The 27,582-nt window shown below is 34.7% G+C and overlaps 1 protein-coding gene and 1 long non-coding RNA gene across 6 annotated transcripts in view; both read right to left on the bottom strand.

Annotated features, from left to right (window-relative positions):
* Nucleotides 1-27,582, bottom strand: part of STRN3 (striatin 3) — a 66,845-nt gene that overhangs the window by 15,766 nt on the left and 23,497 nt on the right. Inside the window, exons 3-10 of one of the 5 annotated variants that reach the window (XM_056345336.1) lie at nucleotides 24,566-24,639; nucleotides 23,176-23,254; nucleotides 22,698-22,877; nucleotides 22,117-22,249; nucleotides 20,322-20,463; nucleotides 13,352-13,462; nucleotides 6,821-6,961; nucleotides 1,043-1,176 (exon numbers count right to left, since the gene is read on the bottom strand). In XM_056345336.1, the coding sequence (XP_056201311.1) occupies nucleotides 1,043-1,176; nucleotides 6,821-6,961; nucleotides 13,352-13,462; nucleotides 20,322-20,463; nucleotides 22,117-22,249; nucleotides 22,698-22,877; nucleotides 23,176-23,254; nucleotides 24,566-24,639 (994 nt within the window). Of the gene's footprint in view, nucleotides 1-1,042; nucleotides 1,177-6,820; nucleotides 6,962-13,351; nucleotides 13,463-20,321; nucleotides 20,464-22,116; nucleotides 22,250-22,697; nucleotides 22,878-23,175; nucleotides 23,258-24,565; nucleotides 24,640-27,582 lie in introns of all 5 variants that reach the window. The other 4 variants (XM_056345335.1, XM_056345338.1, XM_056345337.1 and 1 more) reach the window with 4 other exon arrangements.
* Nucleotides 7,925-13,345, bottom strand: LOC130152222 (uncharacterized). The gene is made up of 2 exons (XR_008822922.1): nucleotides 9,326-13,345; nucleotides 7,925-9,280 (listed from the first exon to the last, which is right to left on the bottom strand). It is a non-coding gene; the product is annotated as an uncharacterized LOC130152222 (long non-coding RNA).

The following is a 27,582-nucleotide window of genomic DNA, read 5'->3' as shown; positions in this document are numbered from 1 at the left end:
TGAACAGGGCAATATATTAAACAAATTTAGAAAGTACTCCAAGTATTTGGAAAAGTTCTTTCATTTGTTTTATACAGTCCAGTAACAGAAGGACGGATAATTAACAGTTTCATCTGTTATTCAGGCAACAGAACTATGGAACATACTGCAATAACAGAGAAATGTAAGTATTTGCTCTTACTTCATTGCAGCAATTAATAATCCTACCAATTATAAATATTGAAAGACAACTATGACTAAAGAACAAGTATGTAGTCACACACAAGTATTTTCAAGACCCTGTAAAAAGCTATAAACAATTTATTTCTTCACTTCGCAGATTTTAAGCTTTCAATAAAATCCCTAAGAATGGTTTCCAGTACGAACACCATGTATCTAACTTGAAAAGTTACAGAAACAAGGGAGGTACCTCACGAACAACCGTATTAGTAAAAAAAACCCAACCAACAACCACAACCCAAACCCACAAGACACTAAGTACAATGTGTGAGACTTACCTGAACCTTAACGAGCCATCAAATGTTACTAGCCAATGAAAAATTCATATACCACTACTGGTAGTAGCTTAATGAATATGGTCAAAGGAATGTCAGAATACTCTGGATTATAATAAAAACACACCCTAAAAGCTTACATCTCAAATACACTACTATATATAGTCTATGCTGTTAACACTACATAAACATAAAGGGTAGAACAAAGAAAAAAGTTAATATTTGTGTTTTGTACATGCCATGTCTTTGCAATATTCCATCAGTACATAATTGCCATTTTTTTCAAATTCATGTTAAGACAACAATCTGTATTTTATGTCATAAAATCTGAATTAAATTATTTCAGTAGAAAACAAACAAGTCAACTCAATTTTTATTACCCAAATTACTTAACCCATTCACAAGGTGCTCCCTCCTCCTCCCAAGTAATACGCTTTTTCTAATGAAACCTCTGTTTTCTGCATCCGTAACGTTCAGGGTGAGGGAGAGGGGACCCAATTATTATTGATTAAACTGTATAAAGAATTTTAAAATAAAATTGCACTTACATCATAACTATAGTCTGCATCATTTGTTACTGTCAAGTCTGCAAGGTCTCCAAGGCCCAGTACACTTAACAACACATCATCAGAACCCATAATAAATGACTTGCCTCCTCCAGGTGGAAACGTTATTGGCTCAGCTACAAAGAACAAAACAGTTTCTTTAAGTCTCAATATAATTCAAACTGATTAAAAACTGCATTATTCATCACTTAAAACCAAAGCAGTTTAAACTGAACTTACATGTAGTACATACTGCCCCAACCAAAAAACAGAGAACATGAAGACACGCACACAAGTGCAAACACACACACATATATATTAAATACACAATTCTTATATCATGCTTTGTCATTTGATTTCAACTTACTTTACAGAGGTGTTCAACAGTACTGATGAGTGACTTGACTGACATTACTTTACATTGCAACATCGAATATATGTCCTAGGTCTCCAAATTCTTGGCTAAATATTTCATTCACTACATCATGCTAGCTGTCTTCTATCCACTTGCAAATAAGTCTCTGTGCTTTATTCTACTCAAATACCTCTACTTTCATGTATAAGTATTTTTCATCTCTCAGGCTAAAGGCCTCCTGCAAAATATCTCTTCTACTTTGATTCTTTTAGATGATTACAAAATGAAAACATCTGTTATTCATTATTTCCCTCACTTTCTCAGCATGATTCTGGCATCTAATTTAAAATACACTCAAATTATATTTATCTTAGCTAGCTATGACTTCCCCAAATTAAAATTCAACATCTCTGTTAATTATAATTTAGAATGAATACATGTTATATATAAACATTCATTCTGAATTCACATCTGAATAATAAAGCTTCAAATACTGACTCACATGCTTTATACTCTTCAGCAATTCTGTGTATCTCCTTCTACCCACAAATATCAATTTAGCAGTAAGGAACAGAACTAAAGGCTTACACATTGTAATACTTTAGCATATCTAAGAAGCTGCTTTAACATCAGTATTCCCCTCTGTGCAAAAATTAAGACACTTGTTAGGTAGCGTACTTTAGCTATATGTGAACTTCAGCTAAGTGCAAACATGTCAAATACGATTTAACATATTTTGCATATCTTTTAAAAATTAAACTTGCCTGACTTTTGGATTTCACTGATTTGGCAGAGTTAACGGTCTCATTTTAATGCCACCCCTTGATCCTAATCCTCTCAGAAAAACCTTGAAACTCAGAGAAAATAAAGTTTCCAGATCTAAAAAACATCCATATCCTGTTTTGTTTCACAAAAATAGCTCCAAACAAGAGGACTAATAATCAACACATTCCTGTTAGCAACATGCATCTTTATTAGTCTGTTTCGCCACTATCTGAATGGTAATCTAGTTATGTTCCACTCCAGCTGAAGAAAAGGAACTAAAATCAGGTATAGTTACAGATGTCTGGCATCACTGCTACGGCTACTCAAAGAGGACCAGCACAGCTAGATGCAAAAAATCACTCCAAGAATTAAACAAATTCTAATGCTTGAGAACTACAGTGCTACTAAAAAAAAGTAACATTACTAGCACAGGCAACACAACTGTATGTGAGAATCTAAGAATATAATCTATGTAAGAATGAAGACCATTGCTCCTACAATTGCATAAAAAGAGCAAACAGTATTCCAACTATGCACAACTGCCTCTTTTTAAAACATTCACAATCCCTACAAAGGTCTTGAATCACCAGAATGCTACATCAACAGCCAAAAAATAGCTTACCATGCCCTTATATGAATAAGCTTTTAATTTCCATTAATATTTTACCAAAACTCTCCATTTGACAGTCCTATTCCAAACCCCTCTTATTCCAGAAAAAGCCGTATTCCTGGAAAATACTCATTTTCCACGTTCTCACCTATTCCCCTTATTAATGGGTTTGGGCTATTTTGAGGGGAGTGACGGGGTATCCAGTCATCCATGCTTATTAGATGAGATCAGAATTTCTAAGGATTGATTCCTTAGTGAAAGTGTCTGAGCTGAGCCTAAAAGGAGGTACAAACAATATGTTTGTTTGTATGAAGCTAGAAATAAAAATAACATCACAAACTATGTCTGGGTGAACCTAAATTGTGAAAGTCTCAAATTAATATCAATTGGCCCTGCAGTTACTTCACAGACCAAGCTCTTCCTGGTTCTTTTCTGACAGAAAAAGTGTGGGAGAAAAAAAATAAATTATAAAGGCTACAAAAGAAACAGAGAATGTTTTTTAGAGTTTTGTTGCTGTTATCAATGTCTGGTTGGTTTTGTGGTTTGTTTTTTTTTTCTTTTCTTTTTTACTCCCACAGGAAGACTCCAATACTTTTCTTTGGAATTTCCAAAAATGGCTCACCTCGACTGTCTTGGCAAGGTCCCAGCCGCCCAAATACAAGTAGCCGTTTACAGCCCAAACCTCCCAAGTCATTACAGAACAGAGCTGATGACGACTGGGGAAAGGAGGTAATATGTTCATTTTAAAATTGACAGCACTTTCCATTCCTGTTGTAATGCTGGGACTCCTGTCTGGTCTTTAGGACAGGCCCACACAAGGTTTAAGTATGCCCTTAACATGTCATACCAATTCTTTGTGAAAATAACGTCACCTGTCCTTAACAGATCCACTTTCATAAGCTTTATAGTAAAAATGAAGTGATACCACAAGAAAAACACTACCACATCAAGAGTCTACATGATAAATCTATCAAGCTTTATTTCCAGAGGTGAATATCCCTTTATTTAAAGCTTCAAAAGTAAATGTTATCCAAAATTTAGAAGCATATTTCACAATACTAAATGTGCCAATATCTATGTGTATGTTGTATAACTATATTTTATTTGCACATTTTATTACTTTAAAATAAGACATATTCAAAGTTTAAAAATGGTTGGCAAGCTGTTTTTATAAAAAGAAAAGGCAGGAAAGTAACACAATGAAAGATGATGTTATAGCTACTAAAAGACCCACGACTCTGCACATCAAAAACAATGCAGTTATATGAAATTGGTAATTTAATAATTTACTTGAATGCTTTCATCTTTAAAAAAATCAAGTATTTTTGTAATACACACAGTACAATATTATCCTCATAGCATAGTAAGTAAGTTTAACTGAGATTGCAATCAATAATTATCAAGTAAAAATGTAAGTGATAGTGTAAGTTTCTTTGTAGGTGAAACTAGGCAAAAAAAATGCAGTTATTAAATATTTGGTCAGCCAATCCCAACCAGCTCTTCTTACCTCAAGTTCTTGACATCATACATAATAACTCAAAATCAAACAGTAATATTTGTACAGACTGAAACTGCTTTAATCTCTAATCAGAGATGTATCTTCATGTGCGCTGTTATTGTCTACTATACAACAGGGACATCTTAATCTTCTTTTCCAGAAAGTTCATATGTGGTACACCAAAAGCAGCTGTTAATGCCTGGGCAATTAATGTTACTGCTATTTTTTTGTCCATCTGTAGATGGACACCCCCACAATCAATAGATATTAAAAGAGACAAATAACGTCAATAATGATTCTCCATACAATACACTGGATGGAGAATCATGCTGCAGTTGATTCTGTTTCTGAAGGTCATGCCAGTATGGTGAAATAGAATCCCCAATTTCTTATGCCCAAAACTATCAAGTATAATTATGGCATAACAATTTTATAATCTTAATTTAACCAGGCATTTGAAAGTTAAAAAGAAAAGCCCAGCAAACCAGAAACACATCTTCAGAGGTATAAGAGATACATTCCCAGCCAACTAGAACCATAGTTTACTTTCCTGCCTGAACCCTCTCCTCCCTTGAAGAAAAAAAGTTAGCTTAACAATACGTTGTTCTCTGTAAGAAAACAAAACTATCAACCACCATCTCAGAACTGTAACACTTCAGAGTCTGACATAAACCTTAGGTGCAGTCACAAGAACATTATTGCTTGGCAACATCCATCAGCAATAAGCCAGTGTGTCCCAGCAAGAAAGCCTAAAGTTATTGACAAAAAACTTAGCTTTTAAAACACAGCTGAGTAAATAATTGAGCAAAATCTGCATTTTATGATAACGAAGTATTTGGCCTTGTTAACAAGACAGACCTAGAAGGAATTCAAAGACAACACTAAGTCTGTCTGCTTGCAGCTTTGGACTATACAGTACAGACAAAACCTCAAAAAGCCACAGTTTTCAGGATAGACTTTTTGATTGAAAAGCAATTTGCACTCTAATATTTAATTTTAAAAGTTATGCAGAAACCACAATTAGCAGATCTGATTGTAGAGATATTCTACTACTACTCATAATGATCAATGCCCAGACTACACTGATAAGCTGAAAACATACAAACACATTAAGTATCATGAAAATAAAATTATGAAGGCAGATATTATTTGAAAATAGTGTGGACAATCTTTATTTGAAGTATAGCACAGTAACTGCGAGAGGAACCAGGCAATAGAAGTCCACCCATCAAGTTCAAATTTAGCATCTATTTCTTTAGAAAGATTTTGTCCAGTATTATTTTAGACATCAAGTCTCTAAAAGAGATAACTGCTATATGGCCGTCCTTAAAAATGAACATGTGTTACTTTGCCAAACATGTATGGCCTAAGAAAAACAACCTAAGACAGACTGAGGGAGCTGTAACTGTAGGGTCACATGCCCTTAATACCTTAACAAGGCTAAAAGGCAACCTAAAGCATGTAAATACTAAACCTAAATACAACCTAGATGTACGTGCACAAGTTTTATCACGTGAAACTTCACCACTAGGTTTTTCAATTGCTCTCCACAGGTGAATGTGATCCTGGTTCATCTTTAAGTCATAAATAAAAAAAAGATGAAAAGGAAGGCAGTAAAAGAGAAGGTGGGAAGACACACATTTTATTAAAATAATAGTTTGGGAAAACAACAAGAAACTTCCCTGCAAAATTCTATTTTTCCACTTGCCTGATGGCAGGCATTTGTGGGGGCAGGGGTGAAAAAGAATAGGAGAACCAACAGATTATCAGGACCAGTAATAATGCAAGTTCTTCCCACTTCTGCTACAACTGACAGCATGCCAGGACTTCCGGGTCAAAGATCATCAATGAGAATTCTGAATGAGTATGTTCTGAGTAGAGGACAGAATTTCCATAAAGGTATTCTAATCTCAAAGTTAATACAAGGAAAATCATTCCTTCAAAACCCAGAACTTTAAGCCAAATACATGATTCTGGACTATTTCGATAATAATTTGCCACTATCTTCCATTGCCTAAGATAATCCTGAAACTGAAACCAATACTTTGAAAAGAAATAATGTCTTTGTACATTTGTGTATACAGACAAAGAGAATTTTTTTTTTAAAATAACATTAAACTTGAGAAAGAGACAAGTCAGTCTCATAACTTAAATAAAAACTTTTAAATTTCACTTTAAAATGCAAACTATCAAATATTAATACTCACCTTTTTTTTTCCTCTCAATCAATAACACCCTATTTGTAAAACGTTTTGCTAATGGGGCAGGGTGGGGGTGTGTGCCTGCAAACAGGGATTTAATAGTAATAATAGTTCCAGAACACACTGCTGTACATGAAGTTGTTTTAAAATACTTATGAAATAATGGTGAGTTACAGTAAGCCACAGAATGTCAAGCCATATTCTTATAAAACCATTTGGGAAGAATTGCAAATAAAATAATAATGTGGCAATCTGCAATTGCATTAAGCTTTATAGAGGGGACAGTAAATTACAGTGTGTGCTTTCTAAAAGAAATCTCCTGAAATATAATAAGTAGCTGAATTTTTTGTACCTTCCTCTGCTCTTGCACCTTCATGATCAGTCATTCTAGAAGAGGGTGACCTAGATTGATTAATGATTCCTGAAGGGATGTGGGGTATCTCATCATCGCCCAGATCAGCTATCATGTCGTGAAGTTTTGTCCTGTTGACTCCTGTAAATTAACGTCAGCAGCAAAGATTCATTTGATTGCTACCGCTTGACTTGACTGAAGTCTAAAAATCCATTAAACTAATTAAACAAGAATAATTACTGACGGGACCTCCTTAAAATAAATACAATGCTTTGCTTTTGTCTTTGTATATTAATAAAAATTGATCTTTTGGAAATCAAAAGAAGGATACAATAAATCAAATCTAAAACTACATGCAAACAGTTTTAATTCACTAAATCAAAGAATAACTCCTTTGTGTTCTGTAGATCTACTCTACAATTTCCTGCAGGAGAGAAAAAAAAATATAATCTTACAGCCCTACTAAGAAGGCAAATGTCAAAAGAACATCAACTACTAAACAAAATACATACGAATTAAACATTTGCTATAGTATTATACTAAACAATTTAACACTGAAAACCAGAGTGCAAATAAAATATAAGCTTAAAAATGAGGGGAAAAGTACAGACAACTCATAATGGGGGTGCAACAAACAATTAACTTTCACCGCTTCTGAATGTTATTTAAATTGTATAAAGTGTTTATTAAACACAAAAGCAAGAATGCTTCTACCACTGTATGAAACTGCAGATGTGTATTACTTTTATTACACAAGTATGCCTCTAGAAACAAAGCATACTGCATTATATGTGCATTAAATTCATAATGTTGACATTAGCAAACAAGAATAGCATGTTAGAAATTTAAATTTTTTAAAATTAGTAATTCCTTCTTCCACCTTACAGCTTGCAGGTCAAAGTGAAGGCTCAACCATAAAGTGAATTTTCAGTAACAGAATTTCTTTAAAGAAAACAATCAACAACAATGCAAGACATTTAAAATAAAACCCCTACTGCCGTGCTGCCAAAAGCTATGCTTTTAAACTTGCTAAAACATAAGCGTTCACCATCTTTAAAAGGGCATATTAGAACTTAATTATTAAATATATCAATTTTTTAGTAAAGTAAACATTAGCAAACAATTTCTTATACCCTGAAGTGACATGTATCACTTTTATTAAAAAGGAATTAGAAACTTAAACAAAAGCTTTATCCTCAAAACAGTAAAACAAACACTAGCATTACAGACAACTTAGCAAAAGCAGAACCACTCACTTAAACAGTTAAACACTAAACCACACTTTCAAGTAATACCGGATCATTTCAATTTTTAGATCTCACTGACAAAAGGTTCAAATTGATGTGTCCAAAGACAAGTATCCACACCAATAATTGAATTCTCTGGAGATAACAGAAAATCCTCTGGGGAGAGGAATGGCAATGAAAAATATTTCTGGACGTAGAATCACACTACAAATATACCATGCATACCCCAAGAGGGATGCCATACAACTCTTTTCATTAATACTTGCATAACATTTTAATTTTGCCAAAAAATATAGAACTCTCATTTTCTGTTTTGTGCTTTTAGTATTTTTCTTTACTTTACAGAACACACTATTCCAATTGAATCTATGAAGGCTGCTACCCAGAAATCGTTTGAGAATACAAAAGGCTTCCAAAATTTTCCCTTATGCAACAAAACAGATTTCTTCAGTGGTTAAGTTTCATTTCACTCACATGTAGAAGTGAGTCTAGAAACTTGTGATCTCATCTGATGAAGCGAGTGTAAAACAATAAAAATGAGGAAAGTCTTTTTTGCACTAACATTTTTTTCTAATAGCCACTAGACTACTAGGATTTCAAGTGTACAATACTTAACTGCAGTCAGCAGGTGCAATCTCATATTTATATATATATATATAAAAAAAAATTTCTTAATATGGCCAGGTCTCTACCATGCTGACCACAAAGCTACCTTTTATCTATATTCCAGTTGGCTGTCAGCCAGCCACCTACAGCAAGCAGCAGCAGATACATTCTTGAAGATACTGTAGAGTAATCAATAAATGATGGGATAAAAGTCTGAGTGGTACCCTAAACTGTTTAATATACCCTTTGGTTGCCAGAAGAAAACCTATTTTCTTCTCCATGACAGAATGCATGAACACATGGATGGAAAATGCCAAAGATGGCTTATGAACTCTTACTCACATCCAAACTGAAAGCATCTTTTGGAGGTGCTTTCACACCAAATGCATAGGTATGAGAAGTTTGTCTCAGAGCACACTCAGTAGTAACTAGACGCAGCTCCCCTGCTCTGCTACCTTGAAACTGCCAGTCATTTAGCATGTCACTGTTTAGGGGACTGATACTGATGCACTTGCCTTTTAATGTTTTTCAGTATGTTTAGTCATTTCTTGTCCTTCAGAGGCTTAACCTCTGAACAGCCCTCAACCCATAATACAATACAGACAAACTCCTTTCTGAAGTTTACAAAAGAGCAACTGTTGTTCCCAACAACAACTCTGTTATTTCATGCTGAAAGATGTCAATATTCAAGATTGTGCCACTATCGCAGAAAACTGCGGATTTCAAGTAAGTGCAAGTGTACCTTCATATAACTCTTGAAGTATTTTAAATATCAAAAGAGATTTTAAAGATAAGGATGTGTTGCCTCTGCATAAGCAGCTATGTTCAATTCTATGACTGTGTTTTGTCAAGAAAACACTAGAACAAAAATAAATCGAGAAACAGGAACCTGTTATGAACAAAAGCAAAACACATACAATCCCATCTCAGTGTATCCTCCTTTGGAGATCAAAAGTGAAAAAATTAGTTGAATATTCAGTGCTTAAAAATTGTAGCCTGAGAAGCTGTAAGCACGTTTCTTTTAGCTCCAAGATGTAATAGCCCAAGTCTCAATATAACACAGGGATCCTTGTATATCCTACAGGTGATGGTAATGAAGATGGCAAAATCCAAATCCGTTTTCATGCCTACTGACTTTTACGCTGTATTTCCAGAATCAAGGCTAGCAAAGTGAGTGGGACAGATAGTTTCATAAATACAGAAAAATTAGACTGAGGGGAAAGGGGCAAGAAAGTAAAAAAATTATTAATGTTTCCAAGGAAACTAAGGAAAAGCAGTAAAAGGATCTTCATTTTAACAGTGATGTACATACACAATGCAAGATGTGAAAACTATTTTTCAAACTGCTAAGAACACATTACACTGACCTGATAGTACAAAATGAGATATGCATCATCATCACTACTACATTCTGAAAGTGTGACAGACTGTATCTGAAAAGCAGTCATCTGCTGATTTACCCACCAAAAAAGATCAAACTTGGGCAAGAAACTGGCCTTAAATTCAGCATATGACTATAAAAGGTAAGCCTGGTTTTGTAGACATCAAACCTAACTCCTTACCTATTTAGCACAATGAAGTCCAGGACAGGTTGTCGTTGGGGTTTTTTTGGTGTTATGGTTTATTTTTTTTAATATAAGAACTCTTCAATAAGCAGGTTTTGGGTTATTTTACAGTACAGCTGATGTTTTAAAGGCAATTAGAGTTCGGGGTGGTTTTTGGTTTGTTGTGAGGGTTTGGTTTTTTTTGTTTTAAAAAAGATCATAAGGAAATAGTATTTCTACCTAGATGGTGACTATTATCATGACAGAAAGCCTCCCTAGCGCCCCATGCCCCGCCCCCCCAAGTGTATTATATTATGAAAACGTATTGACAGAGTATGACCTACACTTAAGTGTTCCACCCAGAAAAACATACAAATGCAGATTACAGAAGTATCAAAATAGAATCCAACCTACTCCTGTTCACTTACTTATCTCTCATTTGGAATGAAAGTTACCATACCTGGGCCAGGGCTATGAAGACCCTGTTAAGAAGACGTCTATATACAGATTATGGCAGTTATCAGAAGCATATCCAACAAAAGAACCAACTAGAATGTCTGCCTGTTATGCTGTTCTCAAAGTATTGCAAGAGGTGATAGTCAAGGTACGTATATTTGATCTTCATGATGAGACACGTATTGCCATGCAGATAAATTCTGATACTGCTCAAAATACGTTCTGATAAAAGTCTGACAATATGCTGAAGAGTGAAGTAAGAGCCGAATATTCAGAATGATGTTCACGAATGATCAGACAAGAGAAGCAGGAATAAAGAAGCCTTCAACATTATTTTCAGTCTCAGAATATTAAAAAGCTGAGGGAAAAAGTCTACGAATCAAACAATTTAAACAAACCTGCCCAACCTTAAACATATACTTTTACTGTGTGTGGAGTTCTCATTCAATTAGCTTAGCGATTTAGAGGCCAATATTTAATCAGAAACTACTGTCATAAATGTGGCACGAGTGCAGAATCCCACAAAGCACCCTATGAGATTACCTATACGAGCTCAGAGTTTCTCAATGGAGAATTTGAATTTACAACCCAAAATTTTAAACAGTGTCTTACGTGACCTCACAGCACTGTGATGCACAGCAGTGTCCTAAATATCCCCTCTACGTGAACATTAGCAGGTTTCAAAATTACTTTAGGTTAAGAACATACTCCTTTTAAGCTTTGATAGCGGAACACACATTATCAAAAGACAACATACGTCAAACAATAACTGATGGCCATCATGTCATGCCATTCACGGTACAAAACATGTTATACCTTGCTGAATGGCAGGAAAGTGGACAGGAAAGAAAGTTTTGATAATAACATTGCACAGTTTTAAATTTTGCAACAGGACATTTTAGAGAGAATCATCATTATTTATTTTAAACAATGCTGACAACAAATTTAAGTCTGTAATGTATACCATTCAAATGCCAATTTTTGACAAATTAGCTATTTTTGATAGAGGAAAATTATGCTCCTCTTCTGGAAATTTTAAGATTTACAGATGGAAAACCAAAAGGTTACAGAAATTCTTGACTGCATAGCAACCAAGGAAGCCACAAGTGCAGCAAAGATGAAATCCTTTCTAGATGATCCAAAATAATGCCACTATAACAAATTTGGAGACCCGAGAAGAGTTTTTTCCACACAATTTATAATCTTGGAACAGCATTACTTGATCCTGTTTTACAGCTGCTTTGCCTTGCATAAGCCAGAAAGTAGAAATTAATTGGTGTGATGGCTGTGAAAAGATTAGAATCAAACCAGAAGTACGGTTTCAAGAACTTTCTGTATGGGATAACCTAAAGGCACAATTTTTGAGAGAAGTATGAAAATCCCCCAAAGAATGACTTTCTTTTTTCCAGAACTCAAAACATTTGCTGTTATTCTGCACTTCCAGAATAACACTGGAATGTTATCTGGAATTCCAGTGTGCTTCCAAGAGTCTAAATTGTGAAGTTTAATAAGAAAATTACAAACAGAAAGTCCCATTTTAGTATTAAAAGGAAATTTCTAACCCTACAAAATACTTTCTCTGAATGTTGTATCAACTGCTGATTTACATCCAGATTACTATTGTAAATTCTAATAAAACCAAAGACTAGGCAAAAATCTTTACTTCAAAGATTTTCTATTCAAATGTATGTGTGTACATGCAAATCATGCAAAATTGCTGACAAAACCAATCAACATGCGCTAACTGAATTTTAATTAGATGTTACAAGTAAATTCAAATCTTGATAATTATAGAATTATTCTTCAAGTGTTATATTTTAATTATCATTTAATTTAGTTAGTACATATTCACACAATTTTTCAAATAGAGAGAAAAAAAATTTTACTAAATATTGCCAGAAACAGAAAAGTATGTTATAACATACTTTCAAAAAAAAACCTGCAATCAAGGCAGCTTCTCGAGAGTGATATTGAGTCCACCAAGAGCTTTGTGTAGTTGATGACATACAAAAGCACTTTTACCAGGTACTTCAATATCGAAGTTCAGTTCAACATACATAGTTCAAATAGGTCAACTGGTTTGAAAACCCTTTGAAAGTAAAGAAGTGCCAACCAAAATGTGGTAACTGCACAGAGAAGTGAAGGGCACCGTAAAATAAAGATTATATCCTAAAGAAAGCCACAAAAAGTTTGTATTTGCATTACAGGCATTTTTTAATTCGCATTGCCTTAAATTGTAAAAATAATTACAAGCCCATAAATACCAATTACAGCTTGATTCAAGCTCATGTTAAAAAACTAAATAACACCCCCCCACAGTACGACAGTACTATACTTTAAGAAGCAGATAAAGTTTACATCTTTCAGAAAACTCCTCAGAGTAGCAATATCCTCAAAATGCAAGTTGTTCATTATTTTTACACTCACATTTCAAAGCATTAAGCTCTTTACCCATTTAACCTTAAATTTTTATGTTTTCAACATTTCTCATCTATGAAATAGCTGTCAAAGGTTTTGACATATTCACATTCAGCAGCTAGAAAGTTAAAGTTGGTTGCCCCCATTACAGAAAACGATGCTTAATGAAAAACACAAAAACAGAACTTGTGAGAAAAAAATGTCCTCTATAGAGATAGGCAAAAAAGCGTTGCATTACAAGATTCAGAATCTGCACTTACTCTTTACCCCTTTCTTCCCCTTTCGTTCCTTCTTGTACTGTTCCTTCAGTTTACTTATTAGTCCCTGGTCTACATCCCAAACCTCAGCAGTTGGGGACAGGTCATCTTTGTCTACATGCAGCATATTGTTAAAAGAAAAAAAATCAGCAATTGGCAATGCAAGCTGTTGGCGATTTACTATTATAGCTGTATAAGAGCATTAATGAAAGTTCTTAAGAAATCTTTACTTTAAAGGTGCAGTCTCAGTTGTAAGTTTACAAAATACTAAGTTTCATTTCATACAGTTTTCCAAGGCACTGTATAGTATCAGTTACATATTTGAAAATTGTATGTTAATTTGTTACTAAGGAGCAAACAAATTAAGCTTCATAAGTAATTGTTTATGTTAAGATACTTCAAAATACACAAAAATTCATTTGTTTTCAGAAACAATTACTGCATCTTTAGAAAGACAATGTTAAGAAATTATTCAGCCAGTGTTGAATAAGCAAATAAAAGTATTCATGCTACATATCTCATGAAAATGCAAGCTGAGTAAGTCAGTGCCAGTTTATTCGTGAAGACCACCATGCATCCTCTCACACTCATTCTACATGCACAAGAAAGAAATTTTAGTCCTACACAGAACAAGGGAAACATGTCTATAGGTACAGGTTTTTACATAAAGATGAAGAAAATTAATTTCGTAGGTGAATAAAGTGTCATCTCACTGCATTCCAGCAATTAAATTACAATTAGCAGAAATACAACATTCCACAGTAGTTTCAGAAGACACATCTTTCTCTGTTTGACCAATATTGCAGAGTTAATTATTCTCCAAGAAAAGTCAAGCCTCCACTTCTCTAAACTATCCATCTCAAACATGTCTAGAAATATAGAATTAATAAAAGAATAAACTCGTTTCTATGACAAGATAAATGTAACATTTGCAGCAGCACTTTTGCTGGGCAACAGCTAAACTTGGTTTGTATGCCAGTTAAGCTTATGCTCGCAAATTCTTTAGGCATAAAATAATAAAACTAAGTTCCTCATTTGCCAACTTCCAATCATATCTACAATATCAGTGTTTCTATAAAATAGCACTTTTTGAAGTTATAACCATCACAGTCATGAAAGTGCACAAGCAGAGCCATACACAGTAGAAACAAAGAAACATGAATTTAGGATGCAAGCCAGTAGTTATTCCAAGTACATGTTTCATGACAAAACATGACAACACATGAGGAGATATCCTAGGATACTGATGCATCTACCATCATTCAAAAAGGGCTGATCAATGACAAAGAGAAACAATCTTCAAAGAGGTGGAATACAGAAACAGCAAGGGTGGGAAAGGCGTGAAACGGGCACCATAAGGGCACAGTCCCCTAGCTGTCCACAAAGAACTGCGAAGAGGGGAATGGAGCAATGACATCCTACACCAAACTGCAGCTACAACTACCAAACTGCAGACACAAAGACCTCAGTATTTATGGTCGCAGGGCCAAAACACTGACAGAGAAGACTAGTGATTTGTCAGGTGATGCAAGAGGCACAGAAAGGTAAGTCAGAGGATATGCCCAACCAAAAGAGGAAGGAAATCAGGAAAGACAATTAAAAAAATCCAAACACCTAAAACCCAATGAAAGAAAATTAATTTAAGAACATGTTAAAATTAAAAAAAATCCAGAGCACCGTTAATAAAAGCAAAATAATCAGCCAGATTTGAGGATTGCAGAGAAGGATTCAAGAATTAAACTGGACTAGAAGCTGACCATATGTAACAGCAATGCAATGCTTGTTGTACAAAATAAAATACCCCACAACAAAACTGTCATTCTGGTATGTTTTTAAAAGTGTGGTGTATTAAACTAGGAGTAGTCTACATAATTCATCGATGGTCACAACAAAACTGAAGTAACACGTTCAGTCTGTGTTCTACACTAGAAGTTTAGAAAATTACTGTAGATGGCAACACAAACAGGGCATTACCGATCAAGACAATGGATCTGAAGGAACCGGGAAAACAGGAAAAAACATAAGCCTGCAAACATGAATACTCAAAAACAACGCTATCAGCTGCTGAAACGTAGGTTGTAAATAGAGAACTAGACAAAACACTAACTGATTAAACACAGAGGCTGTGAAATTAATTTCAATTACGATTTTCAGAAACACCCAGCAGTGTTTCTCTCTGGTGCACCTAAATATATTCAGCTATATCAGAAAAGAGCCACGTAACCAGAAGAGCTCCACAATTCCCCCTTAGTCGAGAAATTCCTCAAACTGCCTGCAGTGTTTATAACCCACACTAAACTGGCATCAAGGATAGTGCAGAGGATCTACATTGTTCAACACCATTTAATGAAGAAATAATGAAAAAAATATTGTAAATAGATTTAACTTTAAAAGATGACCCAGAGGACCACTGGATTCTAGTCACACTGCCACCCAGAATTCTGGGCACAGTCAGTCATTCTCTGACTCATGGTCCATCTGTAAAAAGAACTTTTGTGTTTCATGGAGAGCAGAAATTAAGTGATGAACACGTAGTTAAGTGACTGAAATCATAAGCAGAATAAGAAGACTAGATAATATGTAATATCTGTAATATGTAACAATATGTATTTATTCCTGTTTAAACAGAGATTCTATATGCATCTTTTTCCTGGCAATGCTGTATCACAAGGCATTTATAAACTTTTAAATCTAAAAACATACATTCATTTTTTAAGTATGCTGCATACTTTAAATTCTTTATTTAACTGTTTGAATTTGCTCATCTTTTACTGTTTTGAAGATAAGCCATTCCTAAGTAAAGCATGACACATGAAAGAATTTTAGATCATAATGTTTGAAAATAATTTAAGATTGAAGTATATTAAATGAGTCACAAAAAAAGAACATGTACATAAAAAGCTGTACTATAGGAAGGGGAAAAAAGCAATCCAAACTTCCACACTCAGTGGCTGATTTGAAGAAATTTCCAATAGTGAAGATGTTAACTATCAAATTTGGTGATGAAGTATTTTAACATATCTGAAGTTAGACTTACAGATAACACTTTGATGATTAAGTATTGAAAGTAATAATAAAGCAAAACTAGGCTATAGGTTTTGAGCCTAAACATCACAAGTTTAGTTTCCAGATACTAAACAAAAGCATTATAAAGAAATACATAAGTAAACATTTACATTTTTTCAGAGAGCCCAAATCTTTGCAAGAGCAAGACGTGATAAAAGGATGCCAGTAACAGGAAAGCTAACACAGGAAGAAAGAAAAAAAAAAAAAGCTAAGCAGATAACCCAACAGAACAGCTATTTACATTATGAAGAAAGTATCAGTTTTAACTGAAATTCTAAGGTTGATGATTGATGAAATGGTTTAGAAAATAATGGCAAGTATTCCTTTAAATGAAGTTCCCCCTCTAAATAAATAAATGGATGCACCTGAGATTTCAAGTAATAACAGTTCACTGAGTTAAAAAAAATGTCACAAGCTAAAATAAAATGGTTTAGGCAATATTTTAGTTTAGAAGGCATTTAAGTGGGACAGTATTTGAAATATTATTTTTGACACATAATAAAGAAACATTATCTTTAAATGTCAAACTTATACACTGATCTTTAAAAAACAACCCCAGGACTTGACAGATTGTATCCTTAAAATCTATTTAAAAGAACAGCTGTATTAAAATCAGTGACGTACTATAAAAAAAAGCATTGCTACTACAGTTGGAAGTATGTCTTCTGACTCATTTAAATAGTAAGTTAGTACAAAATATGCAACTTATGAATATTGTCTTCATATGGCAAGACTTAGAACACATACTTCTTAAGATGAAAGTGAGTTTATGTTTATTCCTTCTTTGCCACTTCCTTGCCTCAGACATGAGTGTTTTGGCAGCAATGGAATTACTGCAGTTAAACCAGCTGTCACATAAAAGCAGTCACAAGTGTGTAAAAAACCCTAAAATGTTCTGCCTCACTTTTGCTATAGGTTCACTTAAACTGTAATAAAAGATATTCAAACTGCTTTCTGAAAAGTGTGGTGGGTCAATCCAATTTTTAAAGTAGATTTTTAAATTTTATTTTTAAGTTTGGGACTGTGCTGGTTTCAGCTGGGACAGAGTTGATTTTCTTCTCAGTAGCTGGTACAGTGCTGTGTTTTGGATTGGGTGTGAGAATAATGCTGATAGCAACAACTAAAACCATCAGTATGTTAAGTAATGTTTATACTAAGTCAAGGACTTCTCAGTTTCTCAGGCCCTGCCCGTGAGAGGGCTGGAGGGGCACAAGAAACTGGGAGAGGACAGAGCCAGGGCAGCTGATCCGAACTAGCCAAAGGAATATTCTGTATCATACTCAGTATATTAAGCTGGAGAAGAAGAAGGAAGGGGGGACACGACATGTTTGGAGTGATAGCATTTGTGTTCCCAAGTAACCATTATATATGTTGGAGATCTGCTTTCCTGGAGATGGCTTAACACCTGCCTGCTGATGGTAAGTGGTGAATTAATTCCTTGTTTTGCTTTGTTTGCATGCATGGCTTTTGCTCTGCATTTTTTAAACTGTCTTTATCTCAACCCACAAGTTTTCTCACTTCCGCTCTTCCAGTTCTCTCCCCCATCCTGATGCAGTGGGAGTGAGCACGCAGCTGTGTGATGCTTAGCAGCCAGCTGGGGTTAAACCATGACAGCCAGCAAATGAATCGCTCAAAAACAAGTTTGAAAAAATTTAACTTGCAAAGACAGCATTGCAAATAAATCACAATACCCCCACCACTGTTGTGGTTTAACCGCAGTCAGCGAAGTACCACGCAGCCACTCACTCACTCACTCACTCCCCCCACACCCTGGTGGGATGAGGAGAATTGGAAAAAGGTAAAACCCGTGGGTTGAGATAAGAACAAATTAATAATTGAAATAAAACACAGTATTATAATAACAACAGTAATGAGAAGGAAAGAATAAGAGAGGCATAAAACTCAAGTGAAAAAAAAAAAACCTACGAGATGCACAATTGCTCACCACCCACTGATGCCCAGCCAGTCTCCAAACAGCAATAGCCGCCCGCCCGCCCCCCCCCCCCCCCCCCCCCAACTCCCCCCAGTTTATATACTGAGCGTGACGTTCCATGGTACGGAATATCCCTTTGGCTCGTTCGGGTCACCTGCCCTGGCTCAGCTCCCTCCCGGCTTCTGGTGCACCTGCTCGCTGGCAGGGCACAGGGAACTCAAAGTCTTTGACTTAGAGTAAGCACCACTTAAAAACAAGTGAAACATCAGTGTGTTATCTACATTATTCTCATCTTAAATCCAAAACAGCACTGTACCAGCTACTAAGAATAAAATTAACACTACTGCAGCTGAAACCAGGTTTCTTGGGTTTTATTCCACTCCCTGCCCCTCTCCTTTTCATTACGATTACTAGTATTGTTTTACTTTATTTCAGTTATTAAACTGTTCTTACCTCAACCCACAAATTTTACCTTCTTCCAATTCTTCTCCCCATCCCACCAGGCAGGAGGAGGGAAGCATGCAGTACTTAGTTCCCAGCTAGGGTTAAACCATGACAAAAAGCTAGTTCAGTCAATTTCAGCTGTCTGCTTTGAATAAAATCGATAAATCTTTGATTGTATGAATTGTAGTATAAAGCTGTCTTTCCTTCTATATACAATAGTTATAAGACTGAAGCTAGAACCAGAACTTTCTGCATCACTAAGCTTGCAACATCCCTTCAAATGTAAAGTCAAAACCTTGACCTCGGGTCTTACGAGATGTCTTATACCAAGAGATCTGCTTGTTCAGCTAGATAAAAAGATGATCAAGAAACTAATCAAATAACATTGTCTTTGAAGGGGAACAACACCAAGCCACTAAAATGCTTCTAAAAATACATACGTATCACCAAAACTAGAAGGTAACAGTTTTTCTGGCTTTATCTTCCAACTAGAAATAAGACTGAGTTTTAAAAATAAAGGTAACGGACCCTTTGATACTAATTTCCAGGAAGGAATGCTTTCTAACCCTTGGTACCTTCAAAATCAAGACTTTTCTAGATTTTCCTGCAACACATGCCAGTATTTTGATTTCTGTAGACCCTTATATTCTTATTGCTCACTGAGGTGTTTATCCAAGTATGACAAATTGCCTCAATGACACAAAATGGTCAAACAAGGTGATCTAGTGGCACTTTTTGGCCTTACAATGAAAGGCTTAGAGTATGCAACCACAAAATTGCTTGTACCACAGTTCATAAACGAAGACAAGTCAATTTCCCATTTCAAGGCAGATGTGAAATTACTTAGTTCATATTCTTTCCCTACCCAAATTCTCTCCCTCTTGCAATTTCTTCTTTTGAAACAGGTAGGCTCCAGGAGTTTCTGATTTAGCATATTTTCTTTCACATTAGATTAGTAACCTACTTAATTTTATTATCTACTCTAAAATTAAAACAAATAAATAAAAAGTTGGGCCAGTACAAAAGTGCTTTATTGATTCTACTAATGCAAGCCACATTAGCAGTAACATCTAAAAATCTCAGCCAGAAGAACTAAATATACTAATTGCCCAGTTTAACAAGTACACCAAAAAAATTCATTTAACTTGAGCACAAAAAGTTTACAACTCCTGATCAGAAAAAAATAGGGGGGAAGATAATCTAGATTTGAAAGCAAATTTAATTCAGGTATGAAAACTTTCAGAAGTCTAACCTTTCTTTTTCAAGAAAGAAAATATTCTCTTTTAGTTTTGGAATCAAAACTAAAACCTGAAACAAATGTAACTACTAATTGTATTTGTGGCAAATACAACAGCATAGATATACATATATATATACACGAAGCATCCAATACACTATGAAGTAAGCGTCAGTTATTTGATCATCACAATCATCCACACATCCATACCACCTTAGAAGGTACTGCAACTCTTATGTACTATCATGAACAAGTATTCCTTTCTTTTCTAAATGCTTTTGTTAGCATCTTACCCCACTCTGTTCCATCTCCTGAACTTCGAGCTTCTCCAGCTCCCTCACCATCTTCAGCTGTCACTAAAAAATCAAATTCTTTCAAAGCTTCTTCAGTATCTGGGTCATCTGTTAGGTCAGCAGCTAACCCTTCATTACCAATCTGCAAGCAGATAAACATTTTTCAGCATTTGAATCATGAACAGATTTTCTACTGAAATATTTAGGTTAGAAGTGATATAGACTTACTCCGAGTACTTGGTTACAGAGGAAAACATTTTTCAACATGAAATGTAAAAAGACACGATATAATCAGATTTAGAGCTGCTTTTGATCAGTAGTCTAGTGATAATGAGGAAATTAAAAGAATACTGACACTAGGCTTCACAACAAAAGCAATCTTGTACATCCCGGTCTTAATTTTTAACGTAAAACATATCAGTTGGAAAGTTTTCTTATTTTTCTTGCAATATCAATAGTTCTGCACAGCAGCTTTACAAACAAGCTGTGTTTTCTACTGGTCCAGAAGCGTTTTTTCTTTTTTGCTTTCCAGTTCTATTTCAGTGTTAACCGTAAGCATGGAAAATACAGTGGTTTCAGAACAGTGTCTTTTTACTAGTTTTACCACACCTTCATCTTAAACAACCCTCCTCCCTACCAAGGCATCAGTAAAAAGCTTTCTTTTATTCTGCGGGTAGAGACTATTTCCACATAACATGGGGTTATGTTTCTATGACTTGTAGAATATTTTTAGTTTTGCAGAAAGAGACAATTTTTACAAAGGTATGCAATCCTTCTGTTTTCTATAAAAAGAACAAGCTTTGTCAAGAGTCAAAAAATTAGTGTAGTGTCTTCATACGTGCTTAAGAGATTTACTTATTAGACAATCTTTTTATCAGACTATCTACTGCCTCAGAACAAAAAAAGATTCAACTGATTGGTTGATTAATCTATTTCCCAGAAGTACAAGTTAATACCAAAGGTATGGTAGAAAACCATTCCTGACAAGTCAAGTTGGGAGATTAAGACTTGCATCAAGCCAAGCTAATGCTGCTAGCTATTTCAGGAAATTCAGTGCAGCCAGAGGGGTCATCAAGCTACAGAATATTCTACTGAGCAAAAAGCAATAAAACTGTCAGTATAATGTTTATAAATCAACATCTTTACATAAAGAAGCCCCAATGACAGGAAGACTCTTCTAATACAGAAGAAAAAGAACTAAAAAGGGACGGGTAATACAGCCTATCCTACCCAGAAAGCTGCTCATGGAATGGAAAACTAAAGACGAAAATAAAACAGGGCAAAACTTAATTGAACCTTAAACACAAGGTCACCTGGAGACAACTATCTGCCAGGCTCTTAAAATATCACAGTAAAAAGCTGCATAAAAGGAAGAATTAAACACATATTTGACATGGAACTGGTTTTGCCCCATTACATAATTCAGCTTCCCCTAATGAGTTGTTCCTACCTTCTCCAAAATTCAGAAAGGGTGCAGATTCTAGTATCTTAAATTTGCCTCATTAAGGGACTCAAAATATGCAGAGAAGCCAAGATGAAAAAATCAATTATCACTTTAAGCAATTAATTCATATTTGCAAACAGGTTGGTTGGTTGATTTTAAGTTTTCAAGGTAATATGTTGAATAAACCACCAAATTCACCAGTAACACAACTGCTTACAATCCATTCAAATTACAAAGGGGCAACAACATTTTAACATGACACATTTATAATCATCTGGGCAAAAATTATTTCCATTTTTTAAAGGGGATTTCAGATCTGTATCAAAATTTTTTTTAAAAAAAATATTTTACTTTGTGTTTCTTATTTATCCGGTGCTTTTCTTTTCCTTCTGCAATATCTTCTATCATGTCACTCTCTTCTTCTTCATCACTATCATCTGCATTTTCTAAGAAGTTAAATGTTTCAAGAACATCACCAGAATTCCTACATAAATAAAAACATTAAGGCAGAATCCATTTTACTTGCTGAAGAGATTCTAGAAGATTAATCAGATTAAATGCAATAGCTACCTAACAGCTTAAGGGCTTTAAAATTAGCAGAACAAGAAATGGTTGTACGAAGAAGTTTCTACAGGTGTCTAATTCCTTATGATAAAAGAACTACTCATCAGAATCTTTCCTTAAAATGACAACTCCAAAGTGGTTATATGACAAATTCAACTTCAATACACTATATATTTTCATATATATTACATAAATGTCTTCTATTTATATTATATAGATACATGTGTTCCTATGTATAATCAATTTCAATTAAGTTCGTAATCATTTGTAGTCAGCTGCACTCATAGGCATTCATATACTCAAACTGACTAGTAGATATCAATGACTAAGTAAAACAAACTTTATGCATTACTTATCTTTTCACTTACCTTTTTATTTCCTGTCCCTTTTGTTTTGATGAAGGAGATTCACCCCCATTAAGGATCTGTTCTAAGTTCTTTGTCTCTACTGAACCGTTTGGTTCTGAATTGGAGAGCCCAAGCAAAGACCTTACCCGCTGGGAGCGTACATCCAATATTGTATCTGTATAACCTACTTCCTGAAGATACCTACATGCATTAAGAGAAAAAAAAAATTATATTTGAGGGAAAAATGAAAGAAATTAGTATTGACTGTTAAAAATTAATACCAGCATTATGTTGTTTATGGAAAAATAAGCTTCATCACTACCCATCTCATATGGAAAACCTTACCCTAAACTGCTTAAAGCTCAAGACTATGAAGTTGTGAAAAAGAAACCGCTATTTACTCACCTCAATTACCCTGTTTCATAGAGTAAGCATGTATACAGCTCCTCACACTTCAGGGAAAACTTTGAATAAACCAACATTCAACAAGGTTACTTACTGTCTCAGTAACTGTCTGCCTTGCTTCCAGGTCAATTGGCTATTTTGAGGTACTGCGGGAACCTCCATATCTTTGGTTTCTTCTGAAAGATACAGCATCACAGTTGGGTGGGGTTTTTTGTTTAGTGGGGTTTTTTGTTTTGTTGGTTTTTTTTAAAGATCAATTTACTTTTTACAAGATAGCAATGAAACTAAAAGCAAATCTTAAAAAAGCTTTAAATTAGATGCAGTCTTAAGGAGCATTTCTTAATTTTTTTTATAATTCTTTGCTGAAGCATCAATTAAAAAATCCTTACCCTTTACATGCACAAAAGGAACTAGACAAAAAGATTTAACTTGTACACAAAAGAAAACCTTGGCCTGATCAGCTGAAGTGTTACTGTTAAGAAAACAGGCTTTATCTCTCACAAAACAGAGATGCTTGGAAAGCAACATGGGAAATAACGTTAACAGAAGCAGTGACATGTATCAGCATTTGGAGACCTAGTTAACACCTAACTTATACTGCTTATAAATACATACAAAAAATCCCATCAAACAAATATGAATCATTATTGCTAGTTTCAAGTGGATAGAAAAATACTCAAGATGTGGCACTTCTAAAGCAGAAGAGAAACCAACAGAATTTTAAAAAAGGGGGAATGAGGAATACAAATCTGTAAACCACAATTTTAAAGGTACACTACACAAACACAGGCCAACAATGTAACTTCCCAAAGACCTATATTTCAAGAGAAACCAGGTGCAGTTCTGCTCATTACATAGTCCACAGTTATGAAAAATGTTTTCCTCTCTCTGCAATATTGTGAAAAGTAAAACTGTTATTATCAACTTTTTATCTACATTGGATGCACTCCAGGGTACCAGTAAAGATAGCCTATTTTTTTTCCTCTTAGGACTTTTCTTCCTTGATTTAAGATAAAAACAGAAGCTCAACAAAATTTTTTCCAGTCAATGCAGTACAATACTTTTTCTTCCTCGTTCTTTAAAAACTAGCATCCCATAGAAGTACCAAAGCCTGATAGTATTTCTTATGTTTATTCTGAACTTACGCTTTCCTTCTGAATAGATGGCACAACGCAAATAAATATTAAATCCTTCAAGGGGTATTATGAGAAATAATGAGAAGCAGCAGCTAAATAAGGAATTGTGTAACCTTATTTAAAGCTTTCTTCAACATTCAGACCTCTTTCAAAAAAGGAGAGGTCAATTAATTTTGATTTTCAGATTAAATAGTATTTACCCAATACCAAGCCCTTCTTGGACATCTTCTCTGTAACACATCTAAGCGGGGGGGGGGGAAGACTGCAAGATGCAATAAATTTAACTGAGTAAATCTAGAACAGTATATAAGCAAATTATACTAAAACAGACTATTGTCAAAAAGTTACCTGATTCAAAAGTTGGCATTTTCAAGTCACCTTGGTTCAATTCTGTGCCATATTTCAACTTATGGTATTTTGCCCTGAAAAAGTATGCAAATGTTTTAACAAATTAGCATACAATGCTTTTATCAACTCTAAGCATTCTACTATTCCCATTTAAAACAACCATACTAACACAATACAATTTATCACAATAAAACTGTTGTGGCAATTACTGCATCATACAATTATTTCTAGTCTTTCAAGAACACAGTTGAGATAGTCTTTTTACAATTATTTACAATTAGCAAATAACTTACAAAGTTTAGAATGTTCACCAACAACGTGGGGTTTTTCATGTGTCAACTACTAAAAGAACCTTTCAAAAACCAGTAGGTTCAATTATTTAGCACAGGTTATTTTTTCAGTTGTAGCACTGTCACAGTCAGCCAATCATACTACAATGAATGAGCCTCCTATTTGAGATCCCTGCCTATTTGCCACCCAGAATTTCCACGTCAATTTCTCTCCTGCTCTGTCTTTCCTTATGAAAAGCATCTTTCCCTCTGAAGAAGCAACCACATTAGAGTGCTACTTTCCCTCATCACATGTATTCTCTTACTGATTTTCTCTTCCTCATTGACTGGAGGCTTAGCTTCCAATTCCTGCTCAGGCCACTTATGCAAACATGCCTCACTCCTTCCCATCCCCTGACCTCTCATTCTCCATCATTTTTTAAAAACTTTATCTTGATGATACTATTTCGATGCAAGTATGCACAAGCCTTCCAAATCCTATTCTCTACCCAAGCTGCCTATGAAAATGTCTTCATCTCCCTTTACCTCCAGGAATAGCACATGAACTACTTACACCTGTATCCTGGAATTCTCTAACTTTATCCTAGACTTTTCATAGTTTGGCTTCTACCTCAAAGATCCTTTGCAAAAATACTCAGAATCTCAGGGAAAAGAACTCTAAATATTCCATAGTAGAGCCCTGCAAGTTCTCCGTAAAAATGCTAGAAGCCACATTTTCTATAAAATACAGCCGTCTTCATAATTCCAAACCAAACATTTGACAAAAGTTTTAAGAACACCTTAACTGTATCTAGCTCCCACCAATTTTAAATACTATACCCAAACATGAAATTTCTCAAGGTAAGACACATAATAGAGCACATGCTGGACAAAATCAAGAATTTCGAACACATCTTCTCAAATAGCTGAGCCACTGCTGCAATTTTTTCCAAACTGAAGGTAAAAGTTAATCTCAAATGCTGCCTGATATATTTGATGGTATAGAACGTTTTCTGAACTACAGAAGTTTTGCTATAATTGCAATTAGGAACAGTCTCATTAACAAACTGTCAGTAGATGGCACTATTGACCCTTTACAGTAAGATAAAATCCTGCATTCCATAGCAATTACACTGTAATGCTAAAAAACATGAAAAACTGTAAGGCTCCTGAAGACTAAGTATTTGTGTGACCTGAATCTGACTCACTGCCAATTAAACACAATATTTTTTAAAATTATTTTTCAATAGTTCATATTTCATCCATGCACTACCAAGACTGCCTACCCTAGGTGTTCTCCTTAAAGTGAGAGGCAAATCTTTGTTCCATATTGTAAGAGGGCAGTGTTCCACCAAGCTTTCCAGATAAAAGTGCATACTATGACTTATATGCCCTATAAAGTACTGTACATTCGGGGCTAAAAAAAAACCCAAAACAACCACCCACCACAAAAAAAATAATTAAGAAACCGTGAAACTAAATAAAGCTGATGAAATGTTTTGGCTCAATTCATAAGCGAAACCAATAAAATCACTAATTGGAAAGCCAACTTAAAGCTGTTCAATTTAGAGCTGTGGCGAATACTATTTAGGAGCAGTTGTTCCATTCTAGAGCTACAATTTCAAAACAATTAAAATTCTGCTTTAATTGTTCATTAGAGAAGATAATGATGTTATATCTAATCTAAAATTATACCAATGACTAGTCACTACAAATAAGCCAAAATATTGCTGCATGTAACCAGGTCAGTTGTGTCTTTCACATCACATCTGATGCTCAACTTCAATTTCACAGCAAGAAATTAAATTTTTAAATTCCAATAAACTATATATTTGCACATGTATTCCTTTCCATAATTTCACACAAACAAGGGTAATTATTACAGATCTTAAAAATCACTAACTAGCTACAGTGTTGTTGACAAGTCAGGGATGTTACTCCCCCATATCACACAGTAACTGAATTCTACAAGAGGCATCTTTTGAATCCTTTGAGTATTGACTTGATATTCTTCTAAGGCTAAATTTCCATGAGTGAAAAAAAGAGGACAAACAGTGCCCTAAGTTGTTTTAACTGCTTGCTGCTATTTAACTGTTGAATCCCACCACTCAAGGATACAAGCCAGCTCCAGTCCAAACCACATGAAGTCAAAATATAGCCACAGTTTTATGATCTCAGCAAGCCTTATTAATTTAAACACAACCATGCTAATGAAGCTTGGAGCAGAGTGGCTCAGAGTACACAACAGAAGTGGTCTGACTGGTCTGTAGAGCACCATAAAGGAATATACACTAGCGACAAACAATCCTATACATACAACTACAGGCCTAATTTTATTACAGAAATTGATACAGAACTACCAAAATATTTAAGGATATTAAAATAATTAAAAATTACTTCTCTAAAACTTTATCACACATTGTACACAGACTTAGAGATAAATACCAGAAATATCAAGCTGTTTTGTAACTACTACTGGATTTTATTTAATCTTACATAATGATGTCCTGTTTCATACCCTTCTGAGAAATCACAACAGCTATCATTGCCTGAATGAGTTTGTTTCTGACTCCCTATAATCTGATATTTCACTGCATGAAACTTTTTGACAGCATCAGGGAGTCAGCAACAAGAGGAGGAAAAAGGACGTAGAGAAGAATCAGGTGCAACATTAAAAACTGTTGTCAAGAATTTTCAGACCTGAAATTCTCATGATTTCTTTTGCTTTAGACACTGGTTTTTCTTCAT

This window comes from Falco biarmicus, chromosome 7, assembly GCF_023638135.1.
Source record: "Falco biarmicus isolate bFalBia1 chromosome 7, bFalBia1.pri, whole genome shotgun sequence".
NCBI lineage: Eukaryota > Metazoa > Chordata > Aves > Falconiformes > Falconidae > Falco > Falco biarmicus.
The sequence above is the reverse complement of the archived record's forward strand: the minus strand, read 5'-3'. Positions and strand labels throughout refer to the sequence as shown.